The 17,856-nt window shown below is 37.6% G+C and overlaps 2 protein-coding genes across 4 annotated transcripts in view; one reads left to right on the top strand and one right to left on the bottom strand.

Moving 5' to 3' along the window:
- Positions 1 to 17,856, top strand: part of si:dkey-71h2.2 (low density lipoprotein receptor adapter protein 1) — a 112,373-nt gene that overhangs the window by 74,038 nt on the left and 20,479 nt on the right. The gene's annotated exons all lie outside the window — the stretch shown is intronic.
- Positions 8,512 to 17,759, bottom strand: blk (BLK proto-oncogene, Src family tyrosine kinase). 2 transcript variants are annotated; one of them, XM_028604500.1, is made up of 14 exons: positions 17,701 to 17,759; positions 16,374 to 16,460; positions 16,111 to 16,204; positions 15,935 to 15,965; positions 14,218 to 14,311; positions 14,017 to 14,115; positions 13,795 to 13,898; positions 13,536 to 13,685; positions 12,906 to 13,058; positions 12,631 to 12,810; positions 11,667 to 11,743; positions 10,649 to 10,799; positions 9,456 to 9,587; positions 8,512 to 9,269 (listed from the first exon to the last, which is right to left on the bottom strand). In XM_028604500.1, exons 3-14 carry the CDS (start codon positions 16,201 to 16,203, stop codon positions 9,067 to 9,069), a joined length of 1,467 nt encoding a protein of 488 aa, XP_028460301.1. In that variant the 5' UTR covers position 16,204; positions 16,374 to 16,460; positions 17,701 to 17,759; the 3' UTR covers positions 8,512 to 9,066. The 2 variants fall into 2 exon arrangements, with proteins under 2 accessions (XP_028460301.1, XP_028460302.1); XM_028604501.1 differs by having other exon boundaries at positions 16,374 to 16,457; positions 17,701 to 17,711.

The following is a 17,856-nucleotide window of genomic DNA, read 5'->3' as shown; positions in this document are numbered from 1 at the left end:
ACTAACACACACCATGTTATCATGAAGATGAATCATGTTGATAAGCTGAGTGCATTGCCTCATGGGACAAGCGTTTCACATCAGATTGTTTGTCTATATGGAATCTGCCAGCACATGCAGGCTACTGCAGTATGTATTCATGAAACAACTAAGAAGAAGTCATCGAATGTGTGGGAGACTTATTATTATTAATCAAAAGATTAGTAGATATGGAAATCACATCATGCAAATGTGATGTTATAACTGTAATAAAAGGAGCACAAATATTTCTGAAGACAGAAGTGTGTTGCCCCTTTCAAAACTTTATGTTTACATCTTTGTCTGTTAAACCTTTTAGTGGTCCAGAAAACGTTTTCCCCTCTCTGAGGTGTTGCCATGGTTTCTATGAGCTCAGCAGTCCGGAGCGGACAAAGGCTTTTGTAAAATTGTTTAAGCCAGATATTGGAGTTACCATGACAGCTCTCTATTTGTAGCTGACATTTCTTTGGCCTTTTTCTCAATAGGAGACACTGTAACGTGGGGTTATTGTGGTTAGCTCTCACTGTGTTGACTGTGTTCTTTTGTGTTATGTTTTTTTTTCCAAGACCTATAGTCAGTATATTATAGAGGTTTGACTGTGAGAGTGAGACTCCAATGAACAGACCTTTCTTTTTCTTTTGACCATGTGTATCAAATTGAACTTTCTTCTAGTTAGCTATTGAATTCATCTGTAGTACAACATCTATTGAAATTACTTACATGTCATCTTACAGTTTAGAGATTTTGAGTTAGAGTTACACAATAATTGCAAAATAGCCCACTGTTTAGACTAATCATGACTCAGGATAAAATAAGGTTGCAGTGACATGTGATTTGTGCTCAATTCTAATATTATATCAAGTAAATTATGATTTTCAGAGGAGAGGAAGTTCTTTGCTGACTGTACTATGTTTGGGATTTATATTCTTCGCTCCTAAAAATCCTCTTGCAGTCTCTTTTCAGTCCTGTAAGATGTTACCCATCGTCGGATCCCACATTAAGCAAGTTAGCAATAAGATGAGCCAGAATGTATGCAAAGTCTTGGCAGGATTACTTACTGCCCTATTTTTATAAATTCCTTTAATCACTGGTTCATATGTGCATCCAGCGAAAAGTATTAGGACATAAAACTGTTATAACAGTAAGTTGCTGAATTGTTTGAAGTATTTGTCAAACTCTTCAGGCTCAAGTCAAAAACAACTACATTGTGGGGAACATACTTACATTTTTCCCATTAATAACCAGATTGAGGAACATCAAGAGCAAGAATGGAGGAAACATCTTTCTGCTTCACATTCATTCATTCATTCCCACATTCATCCAAATAAATCTTTTAACCATGAGAAAACTTACTCTGCAGTTACATCACCTCAATCTAAAGGAAGTCAGCCAAAGCAGCAGTCCGACGCAAGAGCTGCTGTAGTCTGTAGAATTAAGTGGGAATTAAAGGTTGAGTTTAAACAGGGTTTAAGCTTGGAGCACCTCATAATATTCAAAGCAACATTGTGTAAGAATTTCTCCCATCTAGCGGTGAGATCATATATCGCAATCAACTCTCTCTCGCCACGCATTTCAAAGTACGTATTGCAGCTACGGTAGCCTTCACGCTTTAAAAAGCGAAGGTGTACAAAAGGCCGTCTATCAGCTGTGGTTTTTGGAGTGCATGTTTGAAAGTGGCGTGGCTTCACACCATGTTAAGCGTGGCGTGGCTTCACACCATGAGCGGGCACGTGCGCCACCCGACAAAAAGGAGAGAGAAAGAAAAGGAGACTGCAGTGGTCCCGGAGGATAATTAACTAGTTGGGATTTTGTGTGTTTTTTTTCTGATATATCATATCCTTTTTCTGGGCAAAGAAGAAGACTCCTGTTCCTGAAACTTGGATTTTGAATACATGTGGTTTCCTTCTTCAAACTTGCCGGGGTCGGGAAGCGACGATACCCATTAGCAGCAGCTGTGAGTCGAAAACGCGAAAGGCGGAGCAGTATAGCCTGTATGTCCCTTACCGGCTAATGTATTTCAAGATGGCGCATGACTATGGAGAGTCTACCCCAGTTCAAGCGCAAATGTAAAATTTCAAGCCAATAAGAATACTTGGAATTGATGGTGGTGGTCAATATTCATGAAAAAGGACAAGTTTGTGAAGGGCAATACAGATTTTGATAATGAACAAGTACAAACGTTACACTCTGGGGCTTTAAGTTTTCAACAAGGCCTATAAAAGTAATTCATCTAAGTGGAACGTAGACAATATTTCACAATTGATCAAAGTGGTGATACCTTGGGAATGATTTATAGGAGCATTTACAAGAAATGACAGAATGCTGGAAAGGTAACAAAAGCTTTAATCACACTGGAAAGTGTGCTATAAGGAATCCAATGGGCAGCCTACAATGGAGCCAGGATGTCCATACAGGCAGCACTCAGGCTTATGGCTTTTTACTTTTGCACTGCAGCACTCAACACCTCCTGCACTTGAATTCAGGATCATTCTAATTTTGGATCGAGTTGTTTGTTTTTCGACATAATTGCTTGACTGCACCAGTAGCCCCTGTTGCTCAGCTGCTCAGTATTCTTTCATTTTATGTGTAGCCTGTGTAAAACATGGAGCTCTGCTAACAAATTCAATCTCTGTGCAAAAATACACAGTTCACCATAATGGATGGATTTTCACTCTCAATGTGGAAGCACCATTTGTGACTGATGACTTGTGTTATACTGTATCAAAGTTTCACTCCTGGAAACACATACATCCCTGCAGGTTTTGGAATATTAAAACAGAGAATTTCTTTATAACAAAAAGCATGGTATATATAATTAAAAATCAATACGTTATGGACAGTGTCCACAGGTTAAGGGATGGAAGAGCTGACATCTCAGTTGCACCAACGGTTATGCTTACTGTTTCTCTCTGGACATTTTTCCATTCAGAGTCAGATATCGACTTCCTGTGTTTGCAAAAAAATGCCAGCAGTTTGTCGATGTATATCTGGTTGCTTTTAAAAGTAGACACCAAGTTTGCCCTTGGCGTCAGTTTGCCATCACCTCAGCATCAAAAGACATTTGTACTGACAGGGTACTTTATTAAATCCTTAAATATTTAGCTTTTATTTCCTCTAAGACAACAAAAAAGTTTCCCAACATACATGGTCAGGCCACTGTATACATTAAGGAATGTGTCACCTTCCCATTACTGGACTGTTGCAATAATCTCAAACACATTGGAATCAATTTATGCAGGTGGTGTCTTAAAGTTAAAAAGCTTGTTTTAAATAAATGAATTAAGCAAGTAAAAGTTGCAGGAGGAAAGATTCAAAATGTTAATTGCTTGGTGTTCAGTGCCCAGTAAAAGAATTTTATAAGTAATGAGAAGGCAGAAATATGACAAGGATTTAATAAGGCTTCAACTGTTTATAGTTCATTGTGTCCATCCTCCCTGATGACTGTCATGTACTTAGAGTGTAAGATTGGAAACATTATGCTGAATGACACTTTCCAAAGTCCAAACTTTTTCTGATTCGGAGGTAAAGCGCTTACATAGTCAGCATTAAGTAAAATGGCATAATGGGATAAAAGCACTGTGTATAACTCCCATAGCATAATATACTTTACCTTAAATAAATTGTAAATGCAAAAGACATTTTCAGATCCTGTTGACAAAACATACCTCCTCCACTTTCACATTTTATTTTTCTTGATTTGCCTCTTTTTTATATTACAGAGAGAAAGCATAGTGGAAGAGACGGGTATCCAAGGTCAAAGCCACATACATGAATATTTACGTTGACATTTGGTACACAAACCACCAGGAGAAGGGAGATGGTGACAGCAGGGCTCCTAAAATGGGCAGGAGCACAGCGCTGCATACTGATCAGGAATGATGAGCTGTCCTGTTGGTGAGCTAGCAAAAGCCTTGAATGTCCTTGACACAAGGTACTAGGTGTTGTGTATGTCCACTCAGTGTTTTACTGTCCAGTGAAAGGGTTATGTGATTGTATGGAGTTGATTTAGCTGAGAGTTAGATGCTCACATTTATACCAGAATTCTTAATTAGTCTGGTTCTTCACATTCTCTTAAAACTAATCACATAATTTTGACCTTTAAGGCTAAACAGTGGAGAGAGAAGGTCTGCAAGAACATTGAATTGTCACATTTCAGCCCACATTGCAATATTCTTCTTTTTACTGCACCAGCGCACATATAATTAAATTTTCCTGTAGTTACCGGTGTCCTTCACTCAACATTGAGCACAACCACGGTGGTCAATTACCAGATACATTTGAGGGGGTGGTGCGGTTTCTGCTACCTTACGGCTTTAAGGCATCTTACAGTAAATTAATTGACATAGACTCGTATATCAAGAGATAATATCAATCTCACAGATGGTTTCTAAATCCTTCCCAATCAGCCCAACAAAGAGGTAGCAGGTGTCCACAAACTGTGCCCTTGTGTGCAGAGTTCTTTTGTTTTGGCTTCACCAAAGAAAATTCCATTAGCACAAATGGCCTCAGCATAAGATGGCTCTTTTCTCTTTTTTGATCTTCATCATTTTCTTTTTGTTATGTTTAGCATTGAGTGCACACTACTGACTAGCAATAGAGAGAGAGAGCAAAGTGTTTATACTCCAAATGACGAGGAAATATGAACATGAACATGTTTCTGTATGTCAGTGGTAGACAGAAGTTTCCCTATTGCAGGTGTATTTGTGTTAAAGTGATGGTTCGGAGTAACTTCACCCTAGGGTCGTTTGCACCATGACCTCGAGCCAAACACTCCCCCAGAAGCTTTTTTCACCTGGGTCGAACACTGGGAGAGTTAGCGTAGAGTAGCGTTATCAGCTGAATAGCTTATTAGCGCAGGGGCTAATGGACCCATGTTTGTATTTGGTAAATGACCCCACTAATAATGCACGAAATGATACCAAACGTCTACTGTAGTACATATAGGTTATGCACTCATAAAACGATGGATTGGAAAGTTTGTAAGTACACCAGAAGTTTATGAACACTTGCCTGCTGGCTTCTGCTCTCTGCTGTTGTTGCTGCTGCCGGCAGTAAGAAGAGTGCTTAGGGACGTCTACAAATTACAACACCGAAAAGAGATGCAAAAAAAATATTTTTTAATTTAACTTTTTTTTAAAAGTAAGTGCTGTAGTATAACTAGCAGGAGACAAGTAATAACTGAGATAAGTTTGGAGACATTACCTTATTTAATCATTAAATTAATAAATATTTTTGTTGTATCTCTTTTCGGTGTAGTAATTTGTAGACGGCCCTAAGCACTCGTCTAACTGCAGGTAGCAGCAGCAGCAGCAGCAGCTAGCAGAAGAGAGCAGGCAAGTGTTAAACTTCTGGTGTACTTACAAACTTTACAATCCATCGTTTTATGAGTACATAACCTATTTGTACTAGTGTAGAAGTTTGGTATCATTTCGGGCATTATTAGTGGGGTCATTTACGAGATACAAACATGGGTCCATTAGCCCCTGCGCTAATAAGCTATTCAGCTGATAATGCTACTCTACGCTAACTCTCCCAATGTTAGACCCAGGTGGAAAAAGCTTCTGGGGGGGTGTTTTTTGCAGAGTGAATGACAACAGTAATCAGTTTTGCACTTTTTTCTTTCAAAGTCTAAGTCAGAGAACAGTGAAACTTTAAAGTTATGTATATGAGTTTGCAAGCCCTAGTGTCCCTCTTTTTGTGTTACGTTACAAATGCTCATTTTGCATAATGCACATCTTCTGTCATTGTTTCAAGAGCCCTCACATCTATTGGACCAAACACTTTTGATTAATGGACTCCATTAACATAATGACATCACCCACCCAGCAAAGACAACATGTTTATGAGAAGCATAATCCCAAATGAACGTCACTGAAAATAGCAACATTATTGGAAGATGAAAGCACATCTCTTTTCATCTGTGGTGATGTGCTCGTCTTTATCCCAGAGGACAGCGTGGGGTTACACTCAGAAGATGCTAATGATGTGTTGCCTTCTGCAGGGATCACTCATCAATCTGTGTGTGAGCCGCCGTTTTACCGTCATTATTCCTCTAAGGCAGCAGTGATGAACAGAAGGAGGGGAGAGGGTGATTAGGCCTTCCAACCTTTACCCCACAAGTCTCGTCATATTGTGTTAACATCATGGCTCATTTCAAGGTGACGCTGCTTATCAATCATACGGCAGTGTGAGATGTGATTAATAGTCATTCCTTCCGTTCATCAGCTGACAGACTGATGTTATTACATGTATATAACAGCGAACAAATATTAGCTGCGTCCCATTACAACTACAGTATCTAGCACGGAATGAAAATATTTCCGCTTATGCTCAACAAATGGATTCTTAACATATTTAATATATATAAATAGATAATAGATAATTCACCACTGTTAAACAGTATTTGCTTAAACAGCAGGTTAAATTAGCACAAAAAATTGATAGGTATGTGGAAGCAGGTAAAAGCTATTTTTCGAATGAAGACTTTATATTTTAATAATTGTTCCTCTTGAGCCTTCTAGGTTTACTGAATTTTAAATTAAAGAACTGCCCGTCTTAAATGTCTTCCAGCACCAAAAACTCTTTGTTTTTAGATGCAAAGAAAGCCAGACAGATAAAGACCAAATGAATACAGATAACTGTGATAGGATCAGTGCATGGCAGGATGGCCCAGTGGTTAGAGACCACAGCTGTAATGACTCAGACCACCATGCAGGATAGGAAATGTGAGGTTGTACACAGTTTGACACTAAGGTTTAACGGTAGTCTGAAATATGATTTATGGAGGAATGTGTGGCCATAGCATTGACCAAGAAATGTGTACATAATGCTAGTTGGGGGGGAGTACGTTGCTGTCAAGGTAAATGTTGCATCCCATAGCTCAGTAGTCAATAAAAACTACTGACTTAAGGGAAACTTAAATGGCTTGCATCCAGCCAGGGAGCTTGGTCATTCCCCATCTCTCTTTCCCCTCATTTCCTGTCATTAAAATACAATCATGATATAAAAAAGAATGAAGGAAATTTGACTTTTCTCAATTCTTCTCTCAGGAATACACTGAATTGAATTGAGTATAGCAACAGTCTCTGCAGTTTATGGCACATAATGTGAAACTGTGTGACACTGACCTCTGCAGGATGACAAGAGTATAGTACTGACTTTAACACTGTTTCTGCATTAACGTGTATGCCTTTATAAGTTTTGATTTGTATTATCAGGAAAAGAAAAGTAATCACAGGACTGTGGGGAATTGTTAATTTCCATAACTTATGAAGGAAAACATCCAAAACACCACAGGTGTTGAACAGTCAAAATTGCCATTAAACTGTCTTTGCTTGCATTCATAAGAAAGATTGATATTACACAGACTGCTAATGTGGCAGCTATCTGACGCTGGCATGCATTTAATGGAATTAAAGTAAGATGCTGTTGATACCCTGAGCTCATTCATATAAAACCTTTCCAATTGCTGTTGGAGACGGTTTTGATGATACAACAGGAAAGCTGGCCAGTGGGACATAAATATGAAATCACTCAGTAGTAATAATCAGTATAAGTAATAATATATCTAGATTTATTTACGTGAAGATGGTGAAACTTATGTGTACTATTGATTTATGAGAGTTGGTGAATATTTAAAATGTTTTTTTCCATTAGATTACATACAAAATAAAAGTCTCCCCCACACAGTTCAAAGGCGCTTTATCAACCATAAAATAAAAAGCTGAATGTCTCTCAACTAACAAATACTAAACAGTGTGTTAAACATGTTTTTAAACATAAAAAAAACCTGACCAATTTGGCATGTGAGGGCGTTTTAGCTGTGTGGCATTTGAGGAATGCTGACGCACACTTCCTGTTTCCTGTCCATTCAGGAAGTAGCAGTGTTTAACCCCTGGCTGCTGCGGCCATTCCACTCTCTTATCTTTAAGATACTGTCTGGGCCCCCAAGGGATGGTTTAGCTAGAGGATCATAACTGCGGTAATTTAGGAGAGTCAGTTACTTTTAAAGGCTTCCTGTAGGCAACTCTAGTCTTTCACAAGTTAGTGTTTTACCTTTGAGTTGTTATCACTCATCACTGTTGCATTCTCCTCCATGCACCAATGTTTTAACATGATTCAAACTCAAATTAAAATTCCAGACTTTATAACTTAATGTTTATGTGTGATTATTATGTTTATATCGGAAATCCTTTTATGCAAAACCTTGTTCCGAGAGCCATCGTCTTTTAAATGTGACACTTAAAAAAAAAAAAACCTTTAAACATTTCTCTCCTTTAAAGTTTTATGTTAAGCATACTCAGTGAATGATAGAGTAGGTCAGTAAAAAGTGATTGTAGCCACTATAAACTTGATTTAAAATGCCTGTGGAGAATGTTTTATGGCACTTTAAATAAACCAATTCAAAGGAAATACAAGAACAAACCAAACATTCTAAATAATGTAAATATTTTTATTTACAAAAACATGTATCCAAGTATTAATTCTCTTTAGAAAGTCCCTTTCTTTTTTATGTATGAACAACTTAAGGAATAAAATAAAAAAAGTGCAAAATATTGTGCATGTAATCTCAGGCTGCTCGTATCTGCACCATGCAAACGTTTCATCTTTAAGTTTACCTGTGCCAACTTCCTCAGTTCCAAAGGCCTTTAATACATCATGTACTGTATTTGTATTTCCATATTCCTTCTTTTAACCATCATATATTAGTCCTAATAATGTCTCCTTATACTCCATGGCAAGAATGGAAGCCATCAAAAGCAGAAGTACAGTCAATATAATAAAACATTTCCTTTCTTTTCTGACTTTAACATGTTTTAGAAACTCTTAGCTGCTAGAGACAGAAGAAGCCATGACTAGCTTTTACATTCACTTAGAAGGTAGGTGTAAAAGAAATGTGTCCATTTGAAATGTTTAAAAAAAAATTGTATCAGTTAAAAAAAAAAAAAGATGTCTGGTTGGTCCTCATCCTCTGTCCATTCAAGTCTCATTTCTCTCTTTAGGACATCTTGCTGTCTTCTGCTTATCAACAGGAAACATTTTCTTTAATCACGGCTGCATCTCATATTGTCCCTCTGTGGCGATAAAGAAGTCGTTGAGAGTGTTTTGCAGAAATTCAAAAGTCGGCCGGTCCTCAGGCCTCTGCTTCCAGCACATACTCATAATGTCATAGAGTTCCGTGGGACAGCCGTCCGGACACGGCATCCTATACAACTTGTCCAGGCACCTGATCACCTCTGGGTTGGTCATCCCTGATTAAGAAAAAGAAAATGCAGGCAGTGTGAGCTTTTTATATATTTTAGTCATCCTATCGTGCAATTTACTTAGCTACAAAGTAACAATGCAACATTTGCATTCTAAACAATATCATAAAAAGTAATTTGTACATTAGTAAATATTTCTCTCTCTTTTTTAAAATACATTTCTCACTTTCGTACCTGGGTATGGTATTCTACCATAGGTGATTATCTCTGTGAGGAGGATCCCAAAGGACCACACATCCGATTTGATGCTGAATGTACCATAATTGATGGCCTCTGGAGCCGTCCATTTGATGGGAAATTTAGCGCCTAGTTTTCAGAGACAGGGTGAAAAAAAGTGGGGGAAATTGTATTACTGGCTGATAACTGTATGTAGAATATGTAGGTGTTTCAACATGTGTTTTTTCCCCTTTGATGTGGGGCGATATGACGACATGTACCCTGAGATGAAATTACCGTTAGAGATATAACTGTAGCATTTATACAGAGGTGGCAGTCTCTTTAATATCAATGATGGCAATGATGGCAAATATTGTATTGAGGGGATTTTTGCATCAATGTGATACATTTGTTTGCTATGTAAATCACTGGAGTAGTCAAAAATAAACGTTCCATCAGCATTATGCCTAAAAAAGATATCTCAATTGAATTTCTCAAATATTTACCACATCACAAATTATATTGCTATCACAATGCAAAATTACATTTACTGTGATCCACCCATCGCCCACTGCTGGGCCTCTACACTATAGCATAGGACAGATGATCGCATAACCATAGCATGTTATCAGCAAATTAGTTGAGATAATGTGCATCTAATTTTCAGGGTCACAGCCACCATTGAGGACACTGATGTATTTCTTCCGGGAACTTGGGGGTTTTAGCAACATGGGGAGACTTAACATTCTACAATGACAAATTACACATGTTGGGTGTTTGGGTTGGTTGCAGTATTTTCAGAGAAATGATCAAAACAGCATTACAGTTCTGAACGCCACACTAGCCATCTTAAAAGAAAAAAAGGCACTTGCGACAAAGCGTGTGTTGTACTTCCCGCATACATTTCTTGTTACATTTCAGTTTGAATGCACTAATTTAAACGTCTGCCAAATGAATATTATGTAATTTAAACCTTCATATTGCTGTAAACCTTACAGAAAAATAAAATGAATAGTCAACTCAAGATACAATATAAAAAATACAAATAATTAAAAGGAAATGTAGAAACCTTTTTGGTGTCTAGTTAAATAGGGTAGGGTGGGGGGTGCATTTGGTGACTTGAACTTATGACATTAGTATTTCCAAAAATCTTGGCTACGGCCCTGGATGCATTTATTGTCCAATGTGGGAAAACACTGCACATACTGCACCTTCTTGAGCTGTGTATTCTGACTCGATGATCCTGGCCAGGCCAAAATCTGCTATCTTGCAGTGCAGGCTGTCGCTGACCAAAATGTTGGCTGCACGCACGTCTCGGTGGATGTAGTTCTTCTTCTCAATGTATGCCATGCCTTCAGCTATCTGTGGTATAGAGAGAAAGACAGGCATATTGCAAAACCCTTCCTAAGAGAATTATCAGTTTAAATGCAAAGTCAGAAAATGAAGCATTCATTTGTCTCAAGAAATAGGACAGTTGACTGCAGTTGAAAGGTATGTTTCACAGCACAATTAACCCATAGAATAAATGGAGATTTTGTAGACGTACTGCATGTGTCTGGTTCCTCTGTACAGTTTTTACAGTAGTCTCAGTTGAGCACATGCAATCGTGTAGGTACATGTAGGCCTATGTGTGAATACTTGTGTTTGCGTGTATGATAATAGCAGCAAAGTGGGTTTAACAGGATGTACCAACTCTCAGGAAGTCAAAATGCTTTTTTGGAGGGGCAAAAGAGTTTTGAGGGAGCTCACTGTAAATGGAAAAATAACATGGTTTCCTGTCCGGATGTTAATAATTGACGTAGGGTGAGGCTTTCAAGCCAGGCGAGCCAAAAACCCACCACAGAAACTACACAGCTACTGGTAACAGTTTCAACGTGTATACACATCATAGCTGGTGTCAAAGCACATATACTAGACGTGACACAGAGCAGCTTGTGTGTATAAATAGACTTTGAGGTCGTTGAGAAGGCTAGTGTTTTTGTCAGAAAAGGCAAACATCTGTGAATGTTATAGTGTGGTAAACAAAAGTAGCAGTATAAGAAATGGGAAGCACAGTGGAAAATAAATGTCTGTACTTCTCAAAATTTCTGAGAAAAGCTTTAATTAGATCTTTGAGAAGTGGGGGTTAGCAATATGATGAAAAGGTCACATACAAGATATTAACTCTGCACATTCACATAGATCATGATCACAGAGATCATTGTGCAATTACAATTAAAGGTTTCCAACCTGCGCTGACATGTCTATCAGCTTATGTAGCTTTAGCTCTTTCCCTTTGTCTGACTTCAGATAGTCCAGAAGACACCCTGCAAATGAGAAAAGGAGAAGGATAACTCCATCGTCATAACAAATGAAAGATAATAATTATAATGATTCAAAAACAAATTGCTGTTTCGTAGAAACTTCTCACAATTAAACGGTGTAAACTGGAAGCAACCAAATGGTCATGATGCTGATGCAATTTTAGTGTTGCATGATACTAAGTGATAAGGGTACAACTATTGCTTTTACATACAGTACATGAACGCAAACACCTGCTCAATACAATTCAATACAACAACCCTGCAATAAATATTATATTTGTGAAAACTTTTGGTGTTATATTTTAGTTGATGGAAGTCTATAGTTTTCAACTAAGTTTGTTCTCTCTCCAACAAACCTTACTTAATACTTAATTGAATATAATAACTCATATTATAGACTCAAAAATTAATTGGATCAACTATCTTGGCGGAGGTCTGCGCTCTCTAGTATTGTACAAGTGTTCATTTTATTGTGGCCAGTCCACGTATGTGTTTTGTTAAGTGAGAAGTCTTCATGTTTTTGTTCACAAAGACTTAATCATATAATCTTCGACACAGTGATCGACACAAAATAAATCTGCAACTGTATTGTTGAACAATTAATAGTTGACGTCATTTTTCAAGCAAAATGCCAAATATTCTCTTATTTTAGCTTCTCAAATGTGAGGATTGTTTGGCTTTTCTCTGTTTTATTTCTTTGTATATTGAATAGCTTTTGGTTTTGGACTGTTGGTTGGACAAAATGAGACATTTGAAGACGTCACTTCCGACATTAAAAGAAGTAGACAATTTTTAGACCAAACAATAAATTAAGAAAATAATTGCCAGATTAATCAGTAATGTATTGTAGCCCAATCATCACAGATCGTCTCTCTTATTCTTTGTCTTACCATTGATCATGAACTCAGTGATAATAAGAATGGGCTCAATAGTGACCACAGCATGGAGGCGCACCAGTCGTTCATGCTGCAGCTGCTTCATCAGGTTGGCCTCTTGCAGGAAGGCCTCAGGCTCCATCGTTCCCTCCTTTAGGGTCTTAATAGCAACCTTCTGGGTGTTCTTATAATAACCTGCAGTGGGAATTAAAAAGGGGCGCTTACCTCACTGTACTCTACCGCCTTGAGTTATAAAATGTTCCCAGGATGAATTGTAAACTTTCTCTCACCCATCCACACTTCTCCAAACTGCCCGGCCCCCAGCTTCTTCACCATTTTCAGGGTGTCTCTGGGAATCTCCCATTCGTCTTGTGCCCACTGCTGCTCGGGTGCCTTAGCCTTACAGGGGGCATACAGCCGTTGACACAACCCGTCTGCTGTACCTGAACCCAAACATGAAACTTGCAGATGTAATAAACAATATTTAATTTTTTCTTTGCTGTTGTGCTAAATTTAGTTACTGAAACAGTCTGATGAGCTTGTTTCCTTGAATAACACTTGTTTGTCTGTACTTATTTCTTATACAGTACGTTGCTGTGCATTGGCAGCCATTCTAGAGGTTTGGCTTTCCTATCTTGTGGTTTAGTCACAGGAGTGGAATGACTATCACATCTCTTGCACAGGAAATGCACAACCCTTCACAAGGGTCTAACTTCCTCATTCAATTCAAAGTCAGTGCAGCCGTCTTAAACTTCACAGCAGTGAATCAAATCTGAATGCAAATCAACACATGATGTATGTATTTTATTTACTGATTAGGAACCATTTCAAAACATATTTGCAGACCTACTTTTCAAAATGAAGCAGAATTTGATCAAAGTTGTGTAAATTGATAAAATGCGTTCCGTTTCATTACTTACGGGTGTAGTATTTGACCAGTTCCTGTAGGGATGGGAACGCGTTGGCGGGGGAGATGTAGTAGCCACCTTTGTCCAGACAGCGGATCTTGTAATGTTTTACCACATCTCCATGTTCTGGTACACAATCTCTGACTGACAGTGAGAAGGACCCTGAGGGGAAAACAAATAGATCGTACAGTTACATGTACAATCTATACAATACTTGAACAAATTCAGATATGTGGCATGATCACAAAAAAAAGAAAATGATGGCAGTCACCTTTACAGGTCTCACTTTCTCGAACTAGAAAGGCACCCGGTTTATTTCCGGGGGCTAAAAGCAGTCGTTCAGTCTCTCTCCTACTCATGTCCCTGAAAAACCATCTGCACAAGAGAGAACCACAATACTCACTTTATATAACTAATTAAAAACATACATACATATGTGTTTAATGGTCTATAACATTTGATCTGCCACGCAGTGTATGAAGTTGTCTCTTACTTGTCAATGTCCAGTGCATCTGCTCTGACTACATAGTTACATGGTATAAAGCCCTCCTGTCCAGTCGCCAACAATTTAGCCTCCCACCATTCTCCGTTTCTACAAACAGACAAACATGTCAGATCATTTTCATGTCCTCAGGTTAGAAGTCATTTGTTTCACTACTGCTGGATACATGCTGTATAGGACGAGGCTACTTACTCCTGTAAAACCTGAAGTTTGTCTCCCTTTTTGAAAGGTAGATCTCTGTTGTTGGTTGCTTTGAAGTCATGTTGTGCCACAAACACAACATCATCTAAAGACAAGTAAAGAAAACTTATTTCAAAGAAAGTGATTTTCTAATAAAAATAGTATTTTTTCTTTGATTGCAAATGTGAACTATTTGTTGTATTTTTGTTTGAGTGCTTTGGACATAAAAGTTAATATAGTGGAAGTATAGCGCAAGTAAAAGTAGGGGGGAGCGGGATGGTTTGAGCCTGTGGGTAAGTTAAGTCACCCTTGTTTCTAGGCAACCATAGACAAAATTGGTCAGGTGACCATACATTTTTCAGGAGTCATCCATTTTACTTATTTTAGGAAGGAATTTGAGGAATAGAAGTCCATAGTAGTCTGGCTATCACCAGACCAAGCTCAATCTTTTATATAGCGCGCCAGGTGGATAAGCCAGTTTGTGATTGGTTCCCGCAGATTTGTAACGGAAGCAGGATAGATACACGTACAGGTTTCCAACCTGAGCTGCAGGGCGAAATCAAATCACCGGCAGATCGGACTGGGTGTATATATTTTTTTTCCATTCAAAGTGATTTTTTATGTTCAAGGGGTCATTATTCATGTGTCTTAACAATTACAAACAGGTTTGGAAAAATCTCACACGTGTCAGTGCTTTAGGAAGTTACAACTTGAGGCTATACTGTCGGCATGACGTTAGCTCTAACCTAGAGCTATCGGAAATGCCTCCGATACTGCCTACTATTGAAATCTACTTTAAAGTAGTGTCACTCGGATTAAACGGCCATTAAGTTAGCTCTAACTAACGTTATACACTCTCTGCTAGCAAACCAAACTGGTAATCAATTCTTCTTTGCCGCTCAAACACTGTAGCCTACACAGCAAGTTGTGCTGTGCTGACACCATACTGCTGTTTTTAAAGTGGTGAAGAAGAATTGATTTCCAGTTTCGTCTTCTAGCGGACAGTGTAACCTTGGAGTAACCAAAGATGCTCTTTTTAAACTGTCTCTGGTATAACATTAGTCAGAGCTAGCTTTAGCAAAATGTCAGCAATTTGTCAATATTTTACACTAAAAAAAGTATAATGTTACAGTACTAATTAGAATGTTAAATGTATTTTATTTTCTAAATTGTGGCTGCACTTTAGTAGTTTTTTAAATAAAGTGTTATAATGATTATTATTAAAGGATTATTTTACCGTAATTCTACATTGCATTCTTACATTCTATCACTGAAATGATGTGACATTTTGAATTTAGACCAAAAACCATCATGCAAGCTGGATCAGAGAGGAAAAAGCAGGTTATACTATATACTACTACGTTATGCTATATCCTGAAAAATATATGTAATTTAGTTGGAGACATTACTTTCACGCTCTCATTTTAAAGATGCCTTGAGCAAAAACTGGCTCAACTCCACCCTGCTCTCCCCTACAGCATAGTTTTTACATTGTATGATTCTTTGACACGAAATCGACTGTCTTTCGTTACCAATCTCATCGTTTCTCCAGAAGAGACCAGAGGAAACACAAACAAGATTTCAATCGCTAAATGTAGCCTCCTCTCACGGCTACTGAAGTCTCTCTGCACAGCAGCAGTTGACTGCGTTAACACTGGCCCGTTATTTTATATAGTAGAGTATTTTATATAGTAGAAAGTTTGTTATATGTGTTGTGTTCAGTGATTACCGTTATCCAAATCGGTGTTTCCACTTCGTGCCTAAAGAACACAAACATATATTTTCTTAATATTCAAAATGTGCAGTAAGTCAGTGAAAAACACTGGCAAATAATTTGAAATAATTACTATACTTTGTACTTAGTTCAAGAAAATAAAGCTTTTTTCCTTTAAGTGGTCTACTTACTATGTGATTTGACGAGCTGAAGCCCTGAGAGTTGTGTTTTCCTTTGTACTTGTCATCTTTTACTTGTTTCTGGCCACTGCAACTGCAGCCCATCCTGCATGTATACACCCTTCAATTATACTGCATTCTATTAACAAGATTTACTCAATATAATAGTACAATACAATGCTGCATAATGCCGTGCAGTTCATTTTACATGATCAAATACCACCAGTTCCTGCTCAGAGCCTCCAATAGTTACATGTTCATTTCTGTGCTCTCACCTGATAAAGAAGATGAGCTTTACTGAAGCTGTTTTCACTCTCCTCTCCTCCCACTGTAGGGCCTGGTCTGTGAGTTCATACCCACTGCTGAAAAATGAATTAAAGTCACTCAGAAACTAGCTAAATCATCAGTGGAGAGACTCTATTTAGTTTTATGTCTTGGTTACAATTACGCCTAAAGCAAATCGCTTCTTATAAGAGGAAGTAGTCTTCATATACAGTAGTAGCATTTGCATGGACAGTTTATGACACATCTGTTTTGTCATGTCAGAGTTAAAAATAGAGAAGAATAAAGAGCTTAAATTAGCAAATAAGAAGCAGATGCAAACATTTTCAGTAAACTATTTGCACCAATGTGACAGCATTATTTAAGGCGCAATTATAATAATAATTATTATAATAATGACCAAAATAATAATTTTCTAAATCTTTTCGAGGACACAGTTTTATCTGATGTGCATATTAAAACTTTTAGATAGATGATGAATAAAACAAAAATAATACTAATAGTTAAATAACCTGAATGAATTCATGTTTATCATAGAAATGAAAGTTTGTACATGCAAATTAGCAAGTTTAAATAGCAACACTTACACATACAGTAACAATATGTGCTATATACAACCAAAACCTCAGAGTGTAGGAGCTTGGACTTGCAGTCACACATTATTTGGCTTGCTGTTCATTAAATGGCTTTTGATGTCAGCATATTTGTGTCAGCGATGTAACATGAATATTGCCAAAATATGCTTTAATGTTGCCATGAATTCATGTATAAAACGTACTTTCAGAAAACTGTCATGGTGACAATCGTGGAACTTTTATCGCCTACAAAATATCCAATAAGTGGAACTTTCTATAACCTTTATTGATATTTAAATGTAACTTATAGTATAAATCTGTTTTCATGTGATAAATTAAAGGACAATTATCTTTATATTCACTGATCTTTGCAAATTTTCTGTACCTTATGGATACTTCCAGCGCACATTTTCCACACACACTAGGCATTGTGTTTTTCTTTGTCTAAATGTATTTTCACGTATAATGTCATGATAGTTTGTAACCGCTTGTGTGATTAAGACTATGTTAACACGTTTTTTGTCTCCATATAATTGCTGTAAATGTTCTCTTATGATTGTCATTGTTACGGCCTACCAGTAAAACTATTAGTGTTCATTTGTTCCATTTAAAACATTAGAACAGTTTATTAAATTCATTCTTTTACTTGAACATTTTACACTATTTGGTATGATTGTTCATTTTACCATCATAATATAACCTGCACTTCTGTTAGCAGTCTGCAGTGTGATAAGCAGATAAATACCTTGAACTTGTCCCCCGGCTTGTGTCTTCAAAAGTACTCCAGATGCAATATGTCTTCAATTTCCTTATTGAAAACCAACTGTACGTCACTGTGTCACTCTCACTTGCTCGTTTTGTTTCTGAGAGTCTCTCTCTCTCTCTTGCTCTCTCTCATCTG

This window comes from Perca flavescens, chromosome 18 (assembly GCF_004354835.1).
Source record: "Perca flavescens isolate YP-PL-M2 chromosome 18, PFLA_1.0, whole genome shotgun sequence".
Classification (NCBI taxonomy): domain Eukaryota; kingdom Metazoa; phylum Chordata; class Actinopteri; order Perciformes; family Percidae; genus Perca; species Perca flavescens.
This window is presented reverse-complemented; position numbering and strand designations above follow the sequence as displayed.

Coding starts and splice junctions, on each gene's coding strand:
- blk (XM_028604500.1), bottom strand. CDS start 16,203: ATGGGCTGCAGTTGCAGTGGCCAGAAACAAGTAAAAGATGACAAGTAC. Junction 14,312..15,934: donor AAACACCGATTTGGATAACG/GTAATCACTGAA, acceptor ACTTGTCTTTAG/ATGATGTTGTGTTTGTGGCA. Junction 10,800..11,666: donor TGATAGACATGTCAGCGCAG/GTTGGAAACCTT, acceptor TCTATACCACAG/ATAGCTGAAGGCATGGCATA.